At 36.7% G+C, this 18192-nt stretch overlaps 1 protein-coding gene across 2 annotated transcripts in view; it reads right to left on the bottom strand.

Annotated features, from left to right (window-relative positions):
- FAM120B (family with sequence similarity 120 member B) overlaps positions 1 to 18192 on the bottom strand; it is a 47095-nt gene that overhangs the window by 24683 nt on the left and 4220 nt on the right. Inside the window, exons 2-5 of one of the 2 annotated variants that reach the window (XM_059469575.1) lie at positions 16879 to 17059; positions 10808 to 10903; positions 4602 to 4774; positions 628 to 720 (exon numbers count right to left, since the gene is read on the bottom strand). In XM_059469575.1, coding sequence (XP_059325558.1) covers positions 628 to 720; positions 4602 to 4774; positions 10808 to 10903; positions 16879 to 17059 — 543 coding nt within the window. The remainder of the gene's footprint in view (positions 1 to 627; positions 721 to 4601; positions 4775 to 10807; positions 10904 to 16878; positions 17060 to 18192) is intronic. The other variant, XM_059469574.1, reaches the window with a different exon arrangement.

Genomic DNA, 18192 nt, shown 5'->3' with positions numbered 1-18192 from the left:
GGAAGAATTTTTTAAATGGTTCTTCTGCAGTAACCATCTAGGAACCTTCAATCCACAGGTAGAAAGGCAGAAGATAAGAAAGGAAAAAAACAGATTTGCATGGAGTATATATAAAATATTTAAAAGAACTTCCAAATAGTTACAGAACAGTGTAATCCAAATGGTTTTCACTGCAGTGAGTCACATTAGGTAACTTTTTTCTGGTTAGGTTTATACTGTTTATATTCTCCCTCAAGCAGTAATACCAAAATTTAATACCAATACAACCCACATCCAAAACCAAAATCCTCCTCAGTAAAAAAAATGAAGCAATGTTGTATGACAGGATTCACGTTACCAATTTTTCATCAGATGGAAGTTTGGAAGCTAAGGAAGGAAGAAATCTGAGAATAATTTGCTCACTCTAGGACTGCAACCACTACAAAATGTCCCTTCGATTTTAATTTTTTGTGTGATTAGCAAATATAAGTATTCACACAAAGTATAGCACACGAAAAGCCTACATCTTTACCCTGACCCTTAGCTCCTGTATCTGTAAAAAAACTAATGTAGAATGATTTATCCCCAAAACATTCATCACAAGGTTTCCATGAGTATTTCACGCTACATAATTATTCCAGTGCATACCTGCAGGCCTTTCAGTTGAGCTGCTGATTTCCCTTTGAGGCAGAGGACGAGTGCCAGAAATGCATTTAAGTCCTCCAGAGAGAGGCTACTGACCTAAAACAGATGAAAAAATGACACATTATCCTAAGGTTCTGAAGAGGACCTTTCTGAAAACTGAATCCTCTTGCTCAAGCACATCAAACTTGGAACAGGGACCTCAATAATGACCACCAGGAATGCATCATCTAGGAAAACACACAGGGAACAAAATACTTTCTTTCACAGCTTGAAGCAAGTGCATACCCCAATGCTTGTGTATAGTGTATACACATAGATTTCCACACACCAAACAAAATACCCACCCTTCATTTTTCCCTTCTCCACTTCCCTTGGAATTTCTTAATAACAGGAAATTTCTCCCTCTCTGTTACAAAAAGCATAGTTTAAAAAATAGATATTAAAAAAAAATTCCTTTAAAATCAAGACATAGGATAAAAATCACCTAAATGAGCCACAGATATGATGACCATCAGGAATTTTAAAAATTGCTTACACATTTATCTGTTAAAAAATTTCAAAATATTCTAAAATATTTCAATTACCTATTTTAACCTGAATTTCAGGATTTATCAAAACATATTTGACTTCTTTCAGGTTTTAAGGCTACTTATGGAAGCAGGGAAAACTTAAAACTAAAATGTAAAATGTTCAAGTTGGGAAAAGGAAATGACAAGTCTATATTGATGTATCAGTTCACTTTTATCCGTAAAGTGAGCACTTTTTCTGCTGTGAAAAAGTGTCTAGAGAGATTGCAGGGGCACATGATCAGCACAGAAGAAACACAGCACCTTGAGAGCAGCTAGCATCATTCCATGACACCACCAGTGGAGTTCTAATCCTTTCCTTGCTCCCATAACACACTGTGTATCACACAAGTGCACCAAGAGCACTTAGCTGTTACAGCAGCTGAGGACATGCAGAGAGCTCCAAAGTGAGATCCACAGAGCATTACAATTCCCCATCATTTGGAACTTGAGGAAAGGTTTCTCTTGCAAAATGTGGAAATGTGCATTGTGGGTGTGCAGAACACTTAAGAGGCAGCCAGAACCTCTGCATTGCCTTTCTTTTAATAGGATAAAAATCATTCAACCACTATTCAGATTTTTTTTTAAATCAAGACCCATTGCTTGTCCCACAGTAAAGTACTTTCTCCTCTATGACACTGTTAAATCTTGCATATGGCATAAGAACGTGAGGGATATCAGAAACATTTTAAGCTTTCAAAATGCTCCTTGGTATTCATTAACTCCACCTGTCTGCTAAGATCTGATAATGGCCCTCCTTTACCCTGTAATTCAAGTCAGCTGTCACCTTTGTGTAGATGGCAACAAGAGAGGTTTACTAAACCCGCACATTTCATGAAGTAACAGAAAAAGTGAGTTTTATCTACAAACAATTCTTAATACCTGCACAATTTTGTCCTAAGAAAAGGAAATCAAAGATTGCTTTCAGGACAACAGCAAGAAAATGCCCCTAACAGAGCAGATCAGCCAAAAATGCTGATGAATGTAAAAACACTTCTTCAGAGAAATATTTTATTCAGTGATCAAACTTGGTGAGTTATCACAGTTCCACTGCCAGATTTAATCCAAAATTGTTAGAGACTTAATGAGAAAATTCTCCTCTGTCTGGAGGCTTCACTGGTTGATTTGAATTCATTTGCTGCTTTGCTGACTTTAAAGACAGACCTAATATTTTGTAATTTTTTCACTATTTTTATTTTCAATTTAGAGACTATTTGAAAGGTATCCTTGAAAAAAACACTTTTCGAACCAACACTCTTTTTACATAGTTAAGGTTTGTTCAATGGATTTCTTTTTCTTACTTAAAAAATGCATCTGAAGTTTTCATTAAATACTTGCACATACATTCTGAGGAAGCCAGATGGGTTGGTTAGTATGCTGGTTCCTGCAAAACCCTCATTTTTAGCTAAGATTCAATTATAAGTAATGAAATTTTAAACAATTTTATTTTCCCTCATATGAGCTGAAGGAAGACTTCAGGCCTGCTTCAAGGCAACCTACAATTTCCTGAACTTAGATAATTTCTGAGGAAACAATTCACCTTCCTTCTCCAATAAAAATTTAAGACCAAAGTGTAAAGACAAGAGTCAGAACACAGCTAGACAAGCCTTGTTTTCTCAGCTATAAAACAAATGGAAGCAATATGGCCAGCTCAAAGCATGGCTACTGACACTCCTGCCCTCATGTTTTCCTCTCAAACATCCCAAGAGAACAAATAGACGATATCAGAGAAATAACCAAAGTTTAAAATAACTCAGCAGTGAAAACCATTTTACTCCAAATCAATTTCCCAGTCTGGTTCCCAGGGTAGATTGTATCAGTGCAACTCCAAGGGCAGAAGAGAATCAGGGAAATGGGGCAGTTCTTGAGAATCTGGCACTGCCATGAAAAACCTTCCATCAAACTGAGCCCTTTGCATGAGCTCTCTGCTGTTACTCCTGCTGAAACCAAGAGCTGTAAGTGTGATTTTGTCTCTGTTTATAACAGTGGCCATTGGATAATAAGTTCTGAAAACCATTTTACTGACAAGCATTTTTTTTATATTTTATTAATACCCTGTGATCAAGGTTCAGTAAATCCACATCTCTGCAGGTGTTCCATCCTGTTACTCCTCTTCTTAATCGCACTAAAGAAACCCTTCTCAAATAATTTAGTTATCATGCTATGAAAGGGTGCACAGAATAAATCAATAAATAGTGGAACATTTATGGTGGAACTATTCCACAATAAAAAGTGGAATAGTGGTAAATGAAACTGCATTTTCATATTCTAATAAGAAAAACACTTCAAGTATGTTGAAAGGTAGGTACATGATATAGATCTTGTTGACCTGAAACTGCAAGGCATGAAATGATGTTTAATAAGTATTATCTTTAAAAAAAGTCAATTTGTATTCTGTTATACAAATATTAAAGAAAAAAAAGACCCACACTGATCATTTGTGTAATTCCCATATGTTCTTCCTCAATATGTCATCTAAGTTTGAGTAAACATATGAAGGGAAATGAAAGGAAAATTCAGGGAGAACTTGTTTTCATGTATCACACACCAGTACAAATCTGTTACTGAGGAAATTGATGCCTCAACAAGCAAAACAAAAGACAAAATGCAGTTCAGTTAAGTGCAAGTGAAACTGAGTTTATCAGATTAGATAAATGCATAATCTGCTCATCCTCAGAGAGGAAAATCTGCTTGTGAGATCACCCTTGGAAATGTGGCAAGTACAGACAATATATTAAATACCTGAGAGAAAAGTAAATAATGAAGCAATATTGTATTTAATCTTGTGTCCCTTTTTATTACAATTAAGGTATGCAGGTATTTTTATTACAATTAAGGTATTGCAGGATGCCAAGTATTTGGGATTATAACAGAAGTGCTACCTAATGATCCCTTATTACTCAGAATTTAATGAGAAGGGCCATATCCTCAATTCTGGCTTGAAAATTAGTAAACTGACAAGAAGGCATGAAAAAGTATTCAGTGAGAGCTGACTAAATATTTATATTGTCTGTTTGCACAGTCTGCATAGTCACCTGAGGGAATGTCTCCTTTTGATGACACAAAGGAAAGACAAAAGGAGCAACCTTAATTTGCAAACAAGTCCCAAAGAGCAGGGGAAATCCCTCAGTTTATATTCTCTCTGCTAGACTGCCCGAGGGGTTTTGTCATGGGCACATGAGAGTTGTGATTAGCTACTAAAAACCCCGAGTATTTCTTGAACAGGATGGTGCATGCTAAGTGGAGTAATTAAAAACACTGTAATGCAGTACTATTAAATTTGATCAGCTATGCCTACAGTAAGGATTAAGAGGAATGCCCAGCACAGGCTAGCAAAAACCATTTTATTTGTCTTTTGCACTTGTCAGGGCTGACAGCCCTGACTGAGGGAAAAGCAACCATCCCTCTTACCTGCATCATAAGATAGGCCAGCAAGCAGCAGAATCCTGCAACAGGTGCTTCCAGAGCTTGGAGCTCTTCCATCTCATCTTGGAGGTGAAAGCATGCCAGAAATGTGCTATACCGTTGCTTCTCCACGTCAGGCCCCTTGGCAAGCCACAGTGTTTTCAAACTAGGTGTTCCACCTACAAAAGAAATACATTATTTTATTTTGGCAGCAACAAGATGAAACATGTCTACCTCATTACAAATCTGAAAGGAAATGACTGCTCTGGCAGGAAAGGAAATGAAATGCTCTTGGCACTTGCCAGGACTACAGAGTCAAAAATAAAATGTATTTGACGAAACTTGCATTTGAAAAAAAATTAACAAAAAAATGGCCTATAATTTAAACCAAATTTATTGAATACAGGCATGTTTAAGCAGAGTGGACTGAATCGAACTCTTAAAATAACATAGACAACCTCGAGACAGCAAGAATTCAACCTATGCAAGGGCAAAGTTTGCCTGCAAGTGTGTTCTTTCCCTTGGGGATGCACAGCATTAATTGAGGCTCACTTCATCGTGAAACAGTGATTCAGTAGAGATCCACCAGGTCTGTTTTTCTCTCTCTCTCTGCTGAAGTTAACATATCAGGGGTCCCCAAAGGATGCTCACACTGCCTCCCTCATGATCACCTGTTTCAATGACCACCTCAGCCACTCGGTGATGAGCAGACCCTCCCCACCAGGCACTGTGTGGGTCTGGCCCCTCTGCAGCACGTTCCAGTTTGGGAACAAAAACCAAGGGGATCTGGTGTTTTTCACTTCCTAAGCTACTGTATGAAACACTGCTGCAAACACACACAAAAGATCTGTCATCAGTTATGAATAATGGATCTTTCCAGACTTTCTCTAGTATCATTCATGCTTGTCTCTAAATCCTTAATATTTACCCCATGCTGCCATCTCCCAGCTTGTGACACGTGTGGGCTAATGCAAAATTTGCTCCTCATTTAAATTACATTTAATCTGTTATCAAAATAAACGCTAAGGCACGTGAAATAACAGAACAGTGAACTGGTTATGCCTGGGAATCTCCATAAGAGACAGAATCGTACCATAAAGTACGGCTGTTTCTGTAGTTAAATAAAACGAGGTGTGAATTTTAAATGTGCACTAATTAAGCTACATTTGGTAACACCTCTTCCTTTTTCATGTGACATGCAGCAGCTGCAGACCAGTTAGGAACACTTGGTGATAATAAATGGTTAAAGTGACATGGTGCTGAAATCTACATAGATGATGTTTATTTAGCCAGGAAAGCCCATTAACCAAATGGTACTAATCCTCTGGAGAGGGGGAAACCAGAAGAAAAGTTAGCACTCTCTTTCTTTATCTCCGTGATGGATGTTTCCTTTACTATTTTCGAGGCTAACTCTCCTGTCAAAAGCTTTAACCATAAAAAGAACTACTATCAGAAAATCCGTAAGTTTCTAACCTTATTTCTAAGGGAAATGTATTATTAAGAAAAAAACCCAATTGCTTGATTGGAGGTAGAAATGCAAGAAAGAGATAAAATAAATAGTGGCAGTGAGTGGGGTAGTATAGACAGCACAGTAAGACTCACATTACTGGTTTTGAGATTGGAAATTGCTGCCTTAAGAAAAAAAAAGAACAGCAGAAACTGACTTCCAGGAAGAAAATGAAATATAACATGAATGAAACAAAAAAAGTCAACTTCTGCTACAAGCAACCCTGATGTGTGAGACAAGCTGTATATGGGTAAACTCAAATTGTTTTGATGGTTTCTGCACATGAAGAGATACACCAAGAATCAGTTAAAAGAAAAGTTCTCTTTTGCATCCAGAGGCATAGCTAAAAACAGAAATCCTTCTTTCTTCAGAGTAAAACCATTAACTTCGTCAATATTCAAGATTATAGATCTATATTGAGAGAGCTCAACAAAAAATTCAAGACATCTCTTCCATAAACAGTTTCTTCCACTTTCAGAAACATCTACTTGTCCCTGGAAAAAAAGGGTACTGATAAATTATGAGCTATTTACTGTGGGAAAGAAAACCTGATGCTGTCTCCTTTAGGAACACACCAACAAAAGGCACTTTTTTTCTGAAGGGTTCTCTTCTTCAAGTAACAGAATTCCGTGTAATACCCAAGACTAATCTATTAAATCAAATGAAAGATAAGTAAAACAAAGAAACAAATATCCTAAAGTTTAATGACTGTTCCACCATAAATGCAGTACACAGCACATCTAAGATTCATCTACAGCAGACCCTCAAAATGTGCTCTGCTTTACACACATCCTCACTACATTATTTACAATAATTAGAAAACATTTCTGAAATAGAAATGTACTTGGAGAGGCAGGAGAAATATTTCATTTTCTGAACATGTCTATACATTTCCTAAATTAACCTGAAAAACAACCAAAACTGAGTAACAAAAGGAAAACACCCCAAAACATATTTCTATCTACCTCATTGAAACATCTTTACTATAAAGACTAGTAATGATAGAATTACCTGTTGAGGTTGTAGGAACCACAATTTCCCATCAATTACACAAACATATGCAAACATAATTACTCTCAACAAGCACAAAATTGCGTGAAAACCATATTCAGTTCACTATGTGAACTGCAGTCCTCAGGAACCTCAAGAAGAGGAGCTTTAAAAAGACCTCCATGGAGGTGAGAAATTACTTGCCTAAACACAAAAACTGACAACCTATCAATTAAATACAAAAAAACATGGACAAATCACTTTTTACCTTTTCCTTTATATTCACACATTTAATACCATTATCATATAGAAAGCAGCATGAGAAACAAAAGCTTTCTCAAAATATAAACATTTATTTAATCTGTTTGAATTTCAAGAATCGATTTATGGATATGCAATACATGCAAAAGTTGTGGAATGCATTAATGCTATTATATAATTTAACTCAACACTTAAAGGTGATCCTTACACTTAAGTTGTAGCAAATTAAGCTGTAGCAACTTAAAACACATCATTACTGCGTATATAGATGTATAACAGTAAATGTTCATGTATATTTGAAGTAAAGACTATTGAAATTTTATTTTATAAAACCACAAATAGAACATTAATACTTCTTCATTTTTACATGCTCAAGTAAATACCAAGCAATAAAAATAAGTCTATAAAAATGTACTTGCTAGGAACACTCAACAGTAACTTCTCAACAACCGTGGCCAAAAAACTCAAATGCCAATTAAATCTGACCATTAAAGACAGAGATAGCTTTTTGAACTTAAACATATTCATGACACATTCATGAAGGATGCAATGATTCGAATACTGAAAGTACATCCAAACTCTGTGGTATGAAGCTACAATATCCTATGCATGTCAGAAATAAAATGAACAGCAGAATCAATACATTTCCAACAAAGACTTTAGAACTTTTTCTGTTCCACATAAACTGCATATCCAATATAGCTGCTGTGTTCACAAGATATGGATGTGAAACAGTATTTTCCTAGATCATGGATCTTATAACAAAATTGATTTGCCAGTGACATTTTCTATCAATATAAGTGCTGCTCTGTCAATGAGTGTAAATCATGATCATATTCATTCAAATGAAAAGAAACATTCTAGCAGGAAGAAAAGACACAGACAATGCAAGAAAGCACAGATGCTAATTCAGAAGACCATTTCTCAAAAATAAAAAATCTAGTTAATACATACTATATTTTAAATATATTTTAAGTTATCATCTTACTTACCATCCTGCCTTTAGGATTCAATATTTCGTTTTTTAAAAAAGCTAATATTCAATCTATCACCTGCAACCTTTCCAGATGTAAGGCAATTCTGCTGTTTTATACACACACAAGTGTGTGTAGGTTAAGTTAGTAGGAATTCTACTTCTTTTTTAAGATTGATGCAAAATTTAAAGTATTTATCATTGTGTACACTACAGTTTAAAGTTCACACTTTCTTTAGACTTTTTGATCTAAATTAAACTGGAAGAGAGTCAGGATTTTCCATATATTCTCAGTACAGCTCTAAGGTAGTTTTGATGATCAGGTTATCAGCTTTTAAAAAAAATATCAAGCCTTCCTAAATTAATTGCACACTTGATGATTCAAGTAGGTTTTTGCTAAAATTATTTTTTATCTTTTTGAGTAACCTGATCTTGATTGACAGCCTTGAACTCTAACTTCCTAAAACAACTTTAAATTTAGCTCTAAATATGATCCCTGTCTGAAAAATGTGATGTGCTGTTGAGAACCTTATTTGGTGAATTAGAGACTCGTGCTGTGGAAAATCAAAGACGTATGAGCGAATGTAAGGCATACAAATATGGACTGCAAAAATTTTAGAAAAATATTTGTCTGCTGAAGGAATGACAACAGAGCACTAAAAATAAACACTAAAAGTCCTCCTCCCTTTTTTAATAGTCTGCTTGAACAGTCTTTCATTACTGAGTTAGTAAAGATTGAATCTGAGAAGATTCTGTTTTTATAAACTCCACTTATGTGGTTGCTATAAACAAACACACTTAAAATCCTGTTTATTGTCAACAGGAAGGTGGGTTCTATGTGTTGTATGTTTGCAGAGCTATAGAACCAGAGTACATGAGATAATTGCATTCTCCAGAAAGGGAGGAAGGAAGTATACTATCTGGGATGGAAAATTCCACAACAATAAATATAGTATATTTGCTAGACAATTTGAAATGTAACTACACAGGTATGGTTTATACTTTTAGTTTTGTTTCCTTGTTTAGCAGCATGTTCCCAGTCCACTGTATGCTGAAATAAAACATTTGCACAGCACCAATTGATGAATTTTCAATCTGCATATTCATATTCCATTTGAAAAATTTCACAGCAATTTCTTGCTATCACAAAGCAAATTAGATAATCACTCTCCTAATATTGTGTCAGGGGTACTGGACAGTGAAAGCACTGTATATCAAATAAAAACTCTTTTGTACTTAGTCTATATAACCAATTTCTTTCTGAACAGTCCTTTAAAAAGGATTTTGAAAAGGATGATATCTAAAAAGCAACTGATTTTCCTTCATCTTTGATATCAAAGACTCATTAAATATATGAGTTTCAAATATGAAGTTAAATATTCAATCTTTGGATACTGAAAAAGAAAATTTACTATAAATTTACAAAGATGCACCTGCATTTCAGCTTCTGTATTTGGATTTGGATCAGATCAGCACAAAGACTGCTACAGAAGGATGTAGGATGCCCAAGGAAGATGTGCGGGTAACTACTCTCCAAAAGCTGAATAACTTTTGGATAGTAACTAGATAGTAACTTTTCTTAACAAAATATCAATGCTATTGTATATCAGTGGAAGAAATACATTTCATGTGAAAGGCTAGAAAAATCCCTGAGCTGCTGATCCATTTGCCAACAGATGACAGAGAGGGAGAACTGTGAGATCAAGGATGACTACAACTGCATGGACAAATGAACACTTAGAACAATTTTCCCCTTGACATAATAAAATTGTTTACTTCCCATCCTAAACTTATACTGCATGATACAATTGTGTGTGTATATATATATATATATATATATATATATATGCACACAATTATATATATACAGTACTCAATCTTTTCACTAAAATGTATGATACTTCCTCATAAATGTAACACATTTCTCATAACTCCAATTTCACTAAGAGTGCTCATTAATGTGTTTTTTTACCAAAGGGAAGAAGATAAAACCACACAATATACCTAAGAGGGCAGAAACAGCTTCAGAGAAACAGTCCATTTTTTTTTTTTTTAATTAAAAGCTGGAATCTCTCTCTGGGTTATCAGAGATGATATAAAAATGACTCCTTTTTACATTCTCCACTGTTCTCATTAACACAATCTGTCAAACAGCTTAACGGATGAGTTTTAACATGGCCCCACACACCACTTATCCTGGCCTCAGAGCAGTATTTAGAACTTCTAAGAAATTGTCTGCATTTTAGAACTGATATTTGAATTAGCACTGGGTTTAACAAGACCCAGCAAAAACATGTATCTCAAAGCTGAATCCTACTATAATTACAAAAGGTAATTAAAAGCAACTACAAGAGTGCAGCTCTTTAGGTCCTTGTTCTCCACAGTCATCCTGGATTCTGTATCAAATATATGATGGATTGTCCAACCTCATTTTAGTGAAGTGGTTCCTTCAGTTTAGATTAATACACATTTTTATTCTACCTGTAAGAGAAGGTTGTACAGGTTGGATCAGGTCTGGCTGCTTGAGAGGATTTCCAAAATAGACAAACCACTCTTTTACAGAAGGACAAGTTCCACCTAAAAAAGACAGAATTGGATCAGTAAGGCAAATGCAAGTATTGACACTACTGTAACAGCTGTGATCAGGATTCCAAATAGAAGGCACTTCTTGATGACTTGTTTGCTCAGCTTTAGAAACAAACCAAGAAAAAATTGTTTCAGTATCTTTATGACAAATCATCAGAACAAATAAAGAGAGTTTCAATTACGTACTATAAACATGAGTTTGGGCTGGGGAACTGCAATCAAAACTGTAAATACAAGAGTCTGTGGAAAACATTCTGAAACAGGCCTAGGCCTTCCCAGCCCAAGGCAGCTCAGGAAGCTCTGGAGGCATGTGGCATGGCTCAGGGACCTGCATAAGCAACCTCAGTCTCTCAGCACTGTTACACTGCCACATATCCAGGCAGAGCTTAATATGATTCACCTTCCAACTTGCCCTGACGTTTCTTGTGTCAGGGTTTGAGCCAAAATCTTAATAGGGAGGCCTTGATGGCTATTTGAAAGCAATGGAGTCATCCCACCATCAGATGCAGAGCTTTTACAGCCCATTGTTCAAGACCTTTTTCGAGCATAAAGGAATTGTTTATACGTAATACTTCAAGTGGCTTTCCTAGTTCCTAACCTGAATCCTGCTCAGCCCCTCTATAGATGGCTCTTAAATTAAAAACTTGACTTCAGGAATTGTGCATCTAACTACTTGATGCTTAAAGAAACCCAAACAAACCAACCTACAGGAAAAAAAAAATCACGCATTTGAGAATTTTTGAAATGCAGACTATCCAATTTACAAAAACCAGCTCAAAATCATTCAAATGCAAGTCTTCATTAAAAAAACCCCAAACAAACATAGAATCAGTGCTGCTATCATGTATTCTGTCCAGATTTTGGTTATGGTACCCGTGTCATAGTGCCCTAAATTTCTTCTCTGTAATCTCGTAAACAGTATGAATTAAAGAGATTTAGCTAGTCCTGGACACTTGGAGTAGAGTTTTCAAATATTTCCTTTTTTTCCCTCCCTTGTCCCTTTCCACATTCACAGGATTGCATCTCTAATTTCTTCCAGCTCTCAACAAATACTGAAGCCATTATCCTTTAAAAATCCCGCCTTTTATCACCAATTCCAAACTCCCTAAAATTTACTGCACAAGTATTTTTGATGCCATGTGAATCCTAACCAAAACTTCCCCTAGATTAAACCAAACCTTTAGATTAAAACAAACCTTTCCAACACTGTCCTTTCCTTGTCCATTCAAAAAGGTTTTGTCACACAATTTCCTGATCTCACTCATAGCTCAATGCTGGAGATAACTGTTGACATGAATGAAAAAGTAGTGTGCTATGGTGCAAGGGCAGAAATTCCTCAGATGAATTTCTAATGTCGGGGTAAGAGAAGGAGAAAAGAACACTACAAAATCTGTTTTACAACCCTGCTTCTTCCTCCCTTCCCCATGGACCTGCAGAACAAACTCCCAATAAAGGTGAGGGACTGAAGAACCAACACATGGAGTATGAGGGCCTGTGTTACACATGACTTGCCATGCTTATCTATTCAGAAACCAATGACATTAAAAATAAAATTTAAAATGCCTATAGTACAGGGGGGAAAAGCCTTAAACTGCACATTCCAATAGCTGAATAATCTCACATCTTGATTATAAATCATTGTCTATGATAACATTATTTCATGAACAAAACCCTTCAATCAAATAACCCAAAGTAACTTTCAGAAACATTCTGGTGTTTTAACATTCAGTTTTAAGATTTAGTGTGTGGATTACTCTGCTTTGTTCAATTTATTCAGTTCACTCAGACTCTTAAATTTTAGCCTGGTTTCTTAAGGAGGCAAACCTAATGCAATTAGGACATCTGTCTTATAATTAATTCATGGATGCACTGGTCTCCTTCAACTAAATCTGCCAAGGGAGAAGTGATTTCAAATGGATTTCAAAAGTCCTAGACATTTTGTGAAACTGAAGACTCAGCTGACAGAGGGATCCTATTAGGGCACCAATTGAAAGAAAGGCAGGAAAGTCAACTTACCTGTTGTATCCAAACAGACTGAATGGCAAATCAATACACAAATATCTGTAGAAGAGCTAGAGGTGAGAGAAAAGCTAGATGGGATTTGGGAAGAGCAGGAAACAATAGGGAACATGCTTAGGAATACCATATACTGCAGGAGGGCATTGTCAAGGACATGAGGAGAAGTTAAGATGGTATAAAGAAACATGGAAATAGAATAACTTCGCTGGTGAGGAGCATTGCTCTTTATGAGTTCTACAAGTCACATAAATACATATCAAAATGTGTCTTGATCCTAAATACCAGTGAGAGATTATTTTTGACATCAACCATTGAACTCATGCCCAGTAAAAAGGGAAGCTGAAGGAAGGTCTACAGTTTCACTCTTTACATGTTTGTGAGTGTAGGTACAGGACATAGTCCCACATCAGCTGAGCGCTTTTCATTACTATAGCCCATTAGTAACAAACATATCACTGTTCACATAAATAGCCAAATAAATATAGCTGAAAGCAAGGTCCTGCAAACTGACAGCCTATGAACATACCAAGAACAAAGTGGAGATATGATTTCTAAATGTCAACCCTCTCTGCATGGAAATGTCTTGGGGAAAAAAAAAAACCCAACTTTTTCCCCATAATGCATATAAAGAATATCACCAATTAAATAAAAAAAAAAGCAGTTCCTTTGTTTAAATAGATTCTGAATGACCTGTGAAAGCACTGCTTAGGCAGCCTAAGGAATCTTCAACTATGTGCAAACCACGAGAGAGCTGGAAAATGCTGTTATGTGTGTTCCTCTACACCTGCAACAGCCCCAGTTCTCCTGAGCAGTCACTGGTGATAACTGGCAAAAATTCTGCTAAGGGACTGGTTTTGACAGTGTCAAAGCAAGAATCAGTCTGGCCTGCTAATGTTAGAACTGGGAGTGATGCCAGGACTTCGAGGAGCTGGCCACGGGCTCAGGCTACATTACATAACCTCCTAATTGGCAATGGACATGCAGGTGCAGGTATTTTCATGGACTGTGTCAGTGCCAAAACCTGCTGGCTTTGTTCTGAACCCTTTGCACACATAAGAAAGCTTGGCTGGCCTATCAGGGTGTATTATTTACTGTTATTTCCCCCTCCTACTTGAATTTTTCCAGAAGTACTTTTTCTCAGAAAGATGCTAAAGTGTTGACAATTTCTATCACTGTATGCAATATTTCACATACCGATCAGAATGGCTCAGTTAATTATAAGTGCACTTTTGAAATATACAGACAACAAATGCCATGTTGTCAGAATCAGCCCCCTATTTATTTCTGTAGGGTCAAAAATAAGGCTGTGATTCTCCAACATTTCCATGAGTAAAGGTACAGGCACCACACACCAAACTATACCAAAGGCAATGTTATATAAGCAATTGTTTCAGCAGCTCTGCTATCTTTTACAGGCAGGCACTGATTTGCTCATTCCCACTCCCTGCCATTCCCTCGGGGTGTTTCAGCACAGCTGCTTGTGGCTACACAGAGCCAGATGGGGAAACAGACAGGTTAGTTACCTGACTACAAAAAAGGCAGGGAAGAGAGACAGAGGCTATTTTCAGTTTCTCAAACTAGGCCACCACACAGCTGCACAAACAGCTGCAACAGCACAACTGAGACGATGTGCAAGGATTGAAATGAGTGGCTGTGCAAGAAAATTATTTCAAGTGGCACTGATAGGAAAAGCAACACATCCCACTATGGCTTCAGGCAAAGTGGCATGGTAAGGGCCAATGGCTTCAAGGGATATGACATTCTGCTCCTATGAATTTGTGGGTCTCCTAAGCACCCTTAAAAATCACAATCTAGACATTCAGCACTAACAGTCTTTTAACAGAGTAGGGCAAACAGTTTACATTAGCTTTAACCTGCTCTTACTAAAACTGTAACCACTGCTTTTACTAACTTTTGGCTGCTTTGCCAATTAATAGTAAGTAAGTAGATCTGCAAACTGCAAAGAGGTCAGTTTCCACCATATTTTAATTGATGATATTAAGGAGTAAAAAAGAGGATCACTAACACATGCATGACCACTGCAAACTGGAACAAACATTGTGTAGAGTAAGTCAAGTTAGCTTCAAATGTGCTACATTAGCAGCTGTAAAATGGTGGCAGACTCCACATGGACTAATTTAATTGGTTGTCTTGTTTCAGTAAACTCTTCAATAATGCTAACTCAATGTCATTCTACCTTATACTACGACAGTGTAGACTACTTCTTCCCATCCTATCCCTTATCAAATTACAAAAACCAATCAACTTGATCTCATCTGAGGGAAACTGGCACAGGATTCTACTTTGTAAAGAACAAAGTTTTGTAGGTCTAGCAGGGAATCCATAAAAACTAATGCTTACACATACCTATGCTTTCCAATACAGACTGTAACTAATGATCTACACTCCTGTCTTAGAAGCAACTATACACTGGAATAAAAAAACAACTCATGAACTACTAGGAAGTGACATGGTTAAAGCAGTTAGAGGTAGACACATGCATTGAAAATGCAGATTTAATAGAGGCACCCATGCAGACACAATCTACCTACCTTTCTGGAAGGGTTAAGGACTGATTTTCTAAACTATGACTTAGTTTAGAAAATTATCACTAGAATTGGAAGCCTGAACTGAGAATAAATAACCCATGCTGTCATTTTATTCTAAAATCACTTCTTTAAAAGAAGACAACTCTCCCATTAAAATTTCATTTTCAATATGACTCTAAATAAACATTTCTGTATTTCAATTCTAATCTTCTCTGAGTACTAAACCCACTGTAACACAAATGCTAACCTGCCTACTACCCTGCCATCCTGCACCCACAACTGTTAATTAGGAATTTTGGCCTGGGTGTTTCTGAAAACATCAATGAATATCCTGCTGTTCAGATGAATAAGTAAAACCCAACCAAGTTATAATTATATACAAAATTTGGAGGCAGTACACCAAAAAATGAAAAATGACAGATGTGCATGATTACTGCTGGGATTTTTGTTATTCTCTCCAAATTGCTATGTAAACTCTGATTCAGTTTTTCCTATTATGGCACAACTTCAACCTCTGGCTGCTGAGTGAAATCATGTACTTAATTACCTTTTTGTGCCTTTCTAAGCAAATAGTTTGAATATTAGGTTTGATGGCGGTGCACTTTCATCAATAAAATGTAAAGTGATTACCACGGAGAAATCAACACATTCAAACAAATAAAGTTCAGTACACTTTTAATTTTCAACTCACTGGCTGAAAGACACTGTAAAGATAACACTTAACTAATGGAAGTCTTAAGAACATGAAATTGGTGCAAGGATGTGAATAAAGACCTCTCTGTCTTCAAGGAGATGAATGCAAGCACAGATGTAAGTACCTGCTACCGAATCTGTTTATACCACTGGATAAGGAAATCATATTTTCTAGAACCTGGATGAAAGAACTAATAATAGCTGGCATGACTACCTGCATTTGTATTATTACAGTAACTGTATTTGACTGTTCTGAAAACTGCAGACTTAAAATCAACAGAAGGTAAAACTTTAACAGTGAATTATTGTTCTGTAAAAGTTTTTGCAACTCACTAATTCATCCAGAGCCACACTTACCCAAGAACATTAGGTTTCATACACCTTCAAACTCAAAAATCTCACAAAGACCATTGCTTTGCTCAATTTTTTGATCATTAACAACTTTCACAACTTCCCATTTAGCAAGGAAAAAAGCTCCAATTTTTAAACATCACTTTAAAAGCACTGAAATGGAGCAGCATGTAGAAAAAGCCCCACAATTTCACATTTTCTCTTACTTCCATAAGAATTACATTTCAGCTGTTCGGAGTTTTTATCCTAAATGCATTTTCTATCCTAAATGCTGATAAAGGCACTAAAGCCATGAATTCAAGATTTCATATTTCAAAATTGAAAGTACAATGGTGTAAGTGGTTTATTCCTTACCTTTTCCAGATTCCAGCAAGATAGAATAAATATGCTGACGAGCAGGGCGGTAGATAAGTGCCTGTCCAGGAATCTCTCTATCAAAGTCATCTTCCAAGGAGTTGCTGCACTCAATCTCTCCATGACTCAGGATATTGAAGATCGAATAATTTTCAGATTGGATATGCTGTTCTTTAGCTAACTGTTAGTTCAAAGAAGCAAGAAGGCATTATCTCCAAAGTAAAGAATAAGTAAAAAGTAACAACATGTATTCACTGTTTGAGGAAATAGATATTTCTTTATCAGTAGAAATGGAGGGAATAGCCAGGGAGGGAACAAGTGCTTTTTCAGATAACACCAATATAGTTTATTTTCATCTTTTTGTGGAGAGGAATCCCCAGGAAAACTGTCATTACCTTTCTTAGCCCCTCCTTTAATTCTAAAAATTTAAAAGCTTGAACAACAGTAATTCTTCTTAAAATTAATTCTGAATTCTAGCATAGCTGCCCTCCTTTGGTCACCTGAAAATGTATCTTCCTTCTTTAAACAGTGAGTGAAGGCATGACAAAATGCAAACTTCCCATTTTATCACAAGATGAACTATATAAGACAGCTGTATTTCTTTCCTGACCTGACTTGGTGTAGTTTACATTCTGGTAAAATTAGAATACCTAATTTCACCATACTTTTACTTTGCAATAGCTCTCCACTGTGAAAAGAAATGCCATGTACTCTAGTGAGGAAAACCAGGTCTGCAGGCATGTTGCTGAAAAGCAGAATTAACAGCATCACCCAGGCTGCACATTAACCATGACTGGATGCAGACACATCTGGCTACAGCAGCTGGCTACAGGCAGCCTCAGTACCAGCAGGGTCTGCTGGTCTGGAACAGCCTAGGTGAGAAAGCAACAAAGATGCTCTCAGCATCATTCTGTGCTCATCAGCACAGAATTCCAACCAGTAACACTGGCAATCTGGATTGGTCAAGTGCACAGACAGACTTTCTACTGTACAACCCCAGACCAAAACCTGGGGTGTTTAAACAGCTGAGCAGAGTGAGTATTTCCATGGGGTGCCACTAACAAATTCTCCAGGACCTGTGCCCTATGGTGAGCAGGCACTGATGTTTCTTTGCTCTACATTCCCTTCATGTGTTGTGCCAGTTGTACTATTTGGGTTGTGCCATCCAGCGGAAGCTACCACAGATTCTTTCACCAGGAGTTACTGGACCACTGGCCAGAAACAAATTCATTTCTGCAGAATTCCAGTATCTGCAAACCTGGGAACTCAGCAGGTCACAGCTGAAGTCATTCACTGGGTAATTAGTGATCAAAA

The sequence above is a fragment of the Ammospiza nelsoni genome, chromosome 3 (genome assembly GCF_027579445.1).
Source record: "Ammospiza nelsoni isolate bAmmNel1 chromosome 3, bAmmNel1.pri, whole genome shotgun sequence".
NCBI lineage: Eukaryota > Metazoa > Chordata > Aves > Passeriformes > Passerellidae > Ammospiza > Ammospiza nelsoni.
This window is presented reverse-complemented; position numbering and strand designations above follow the sequence as displayed.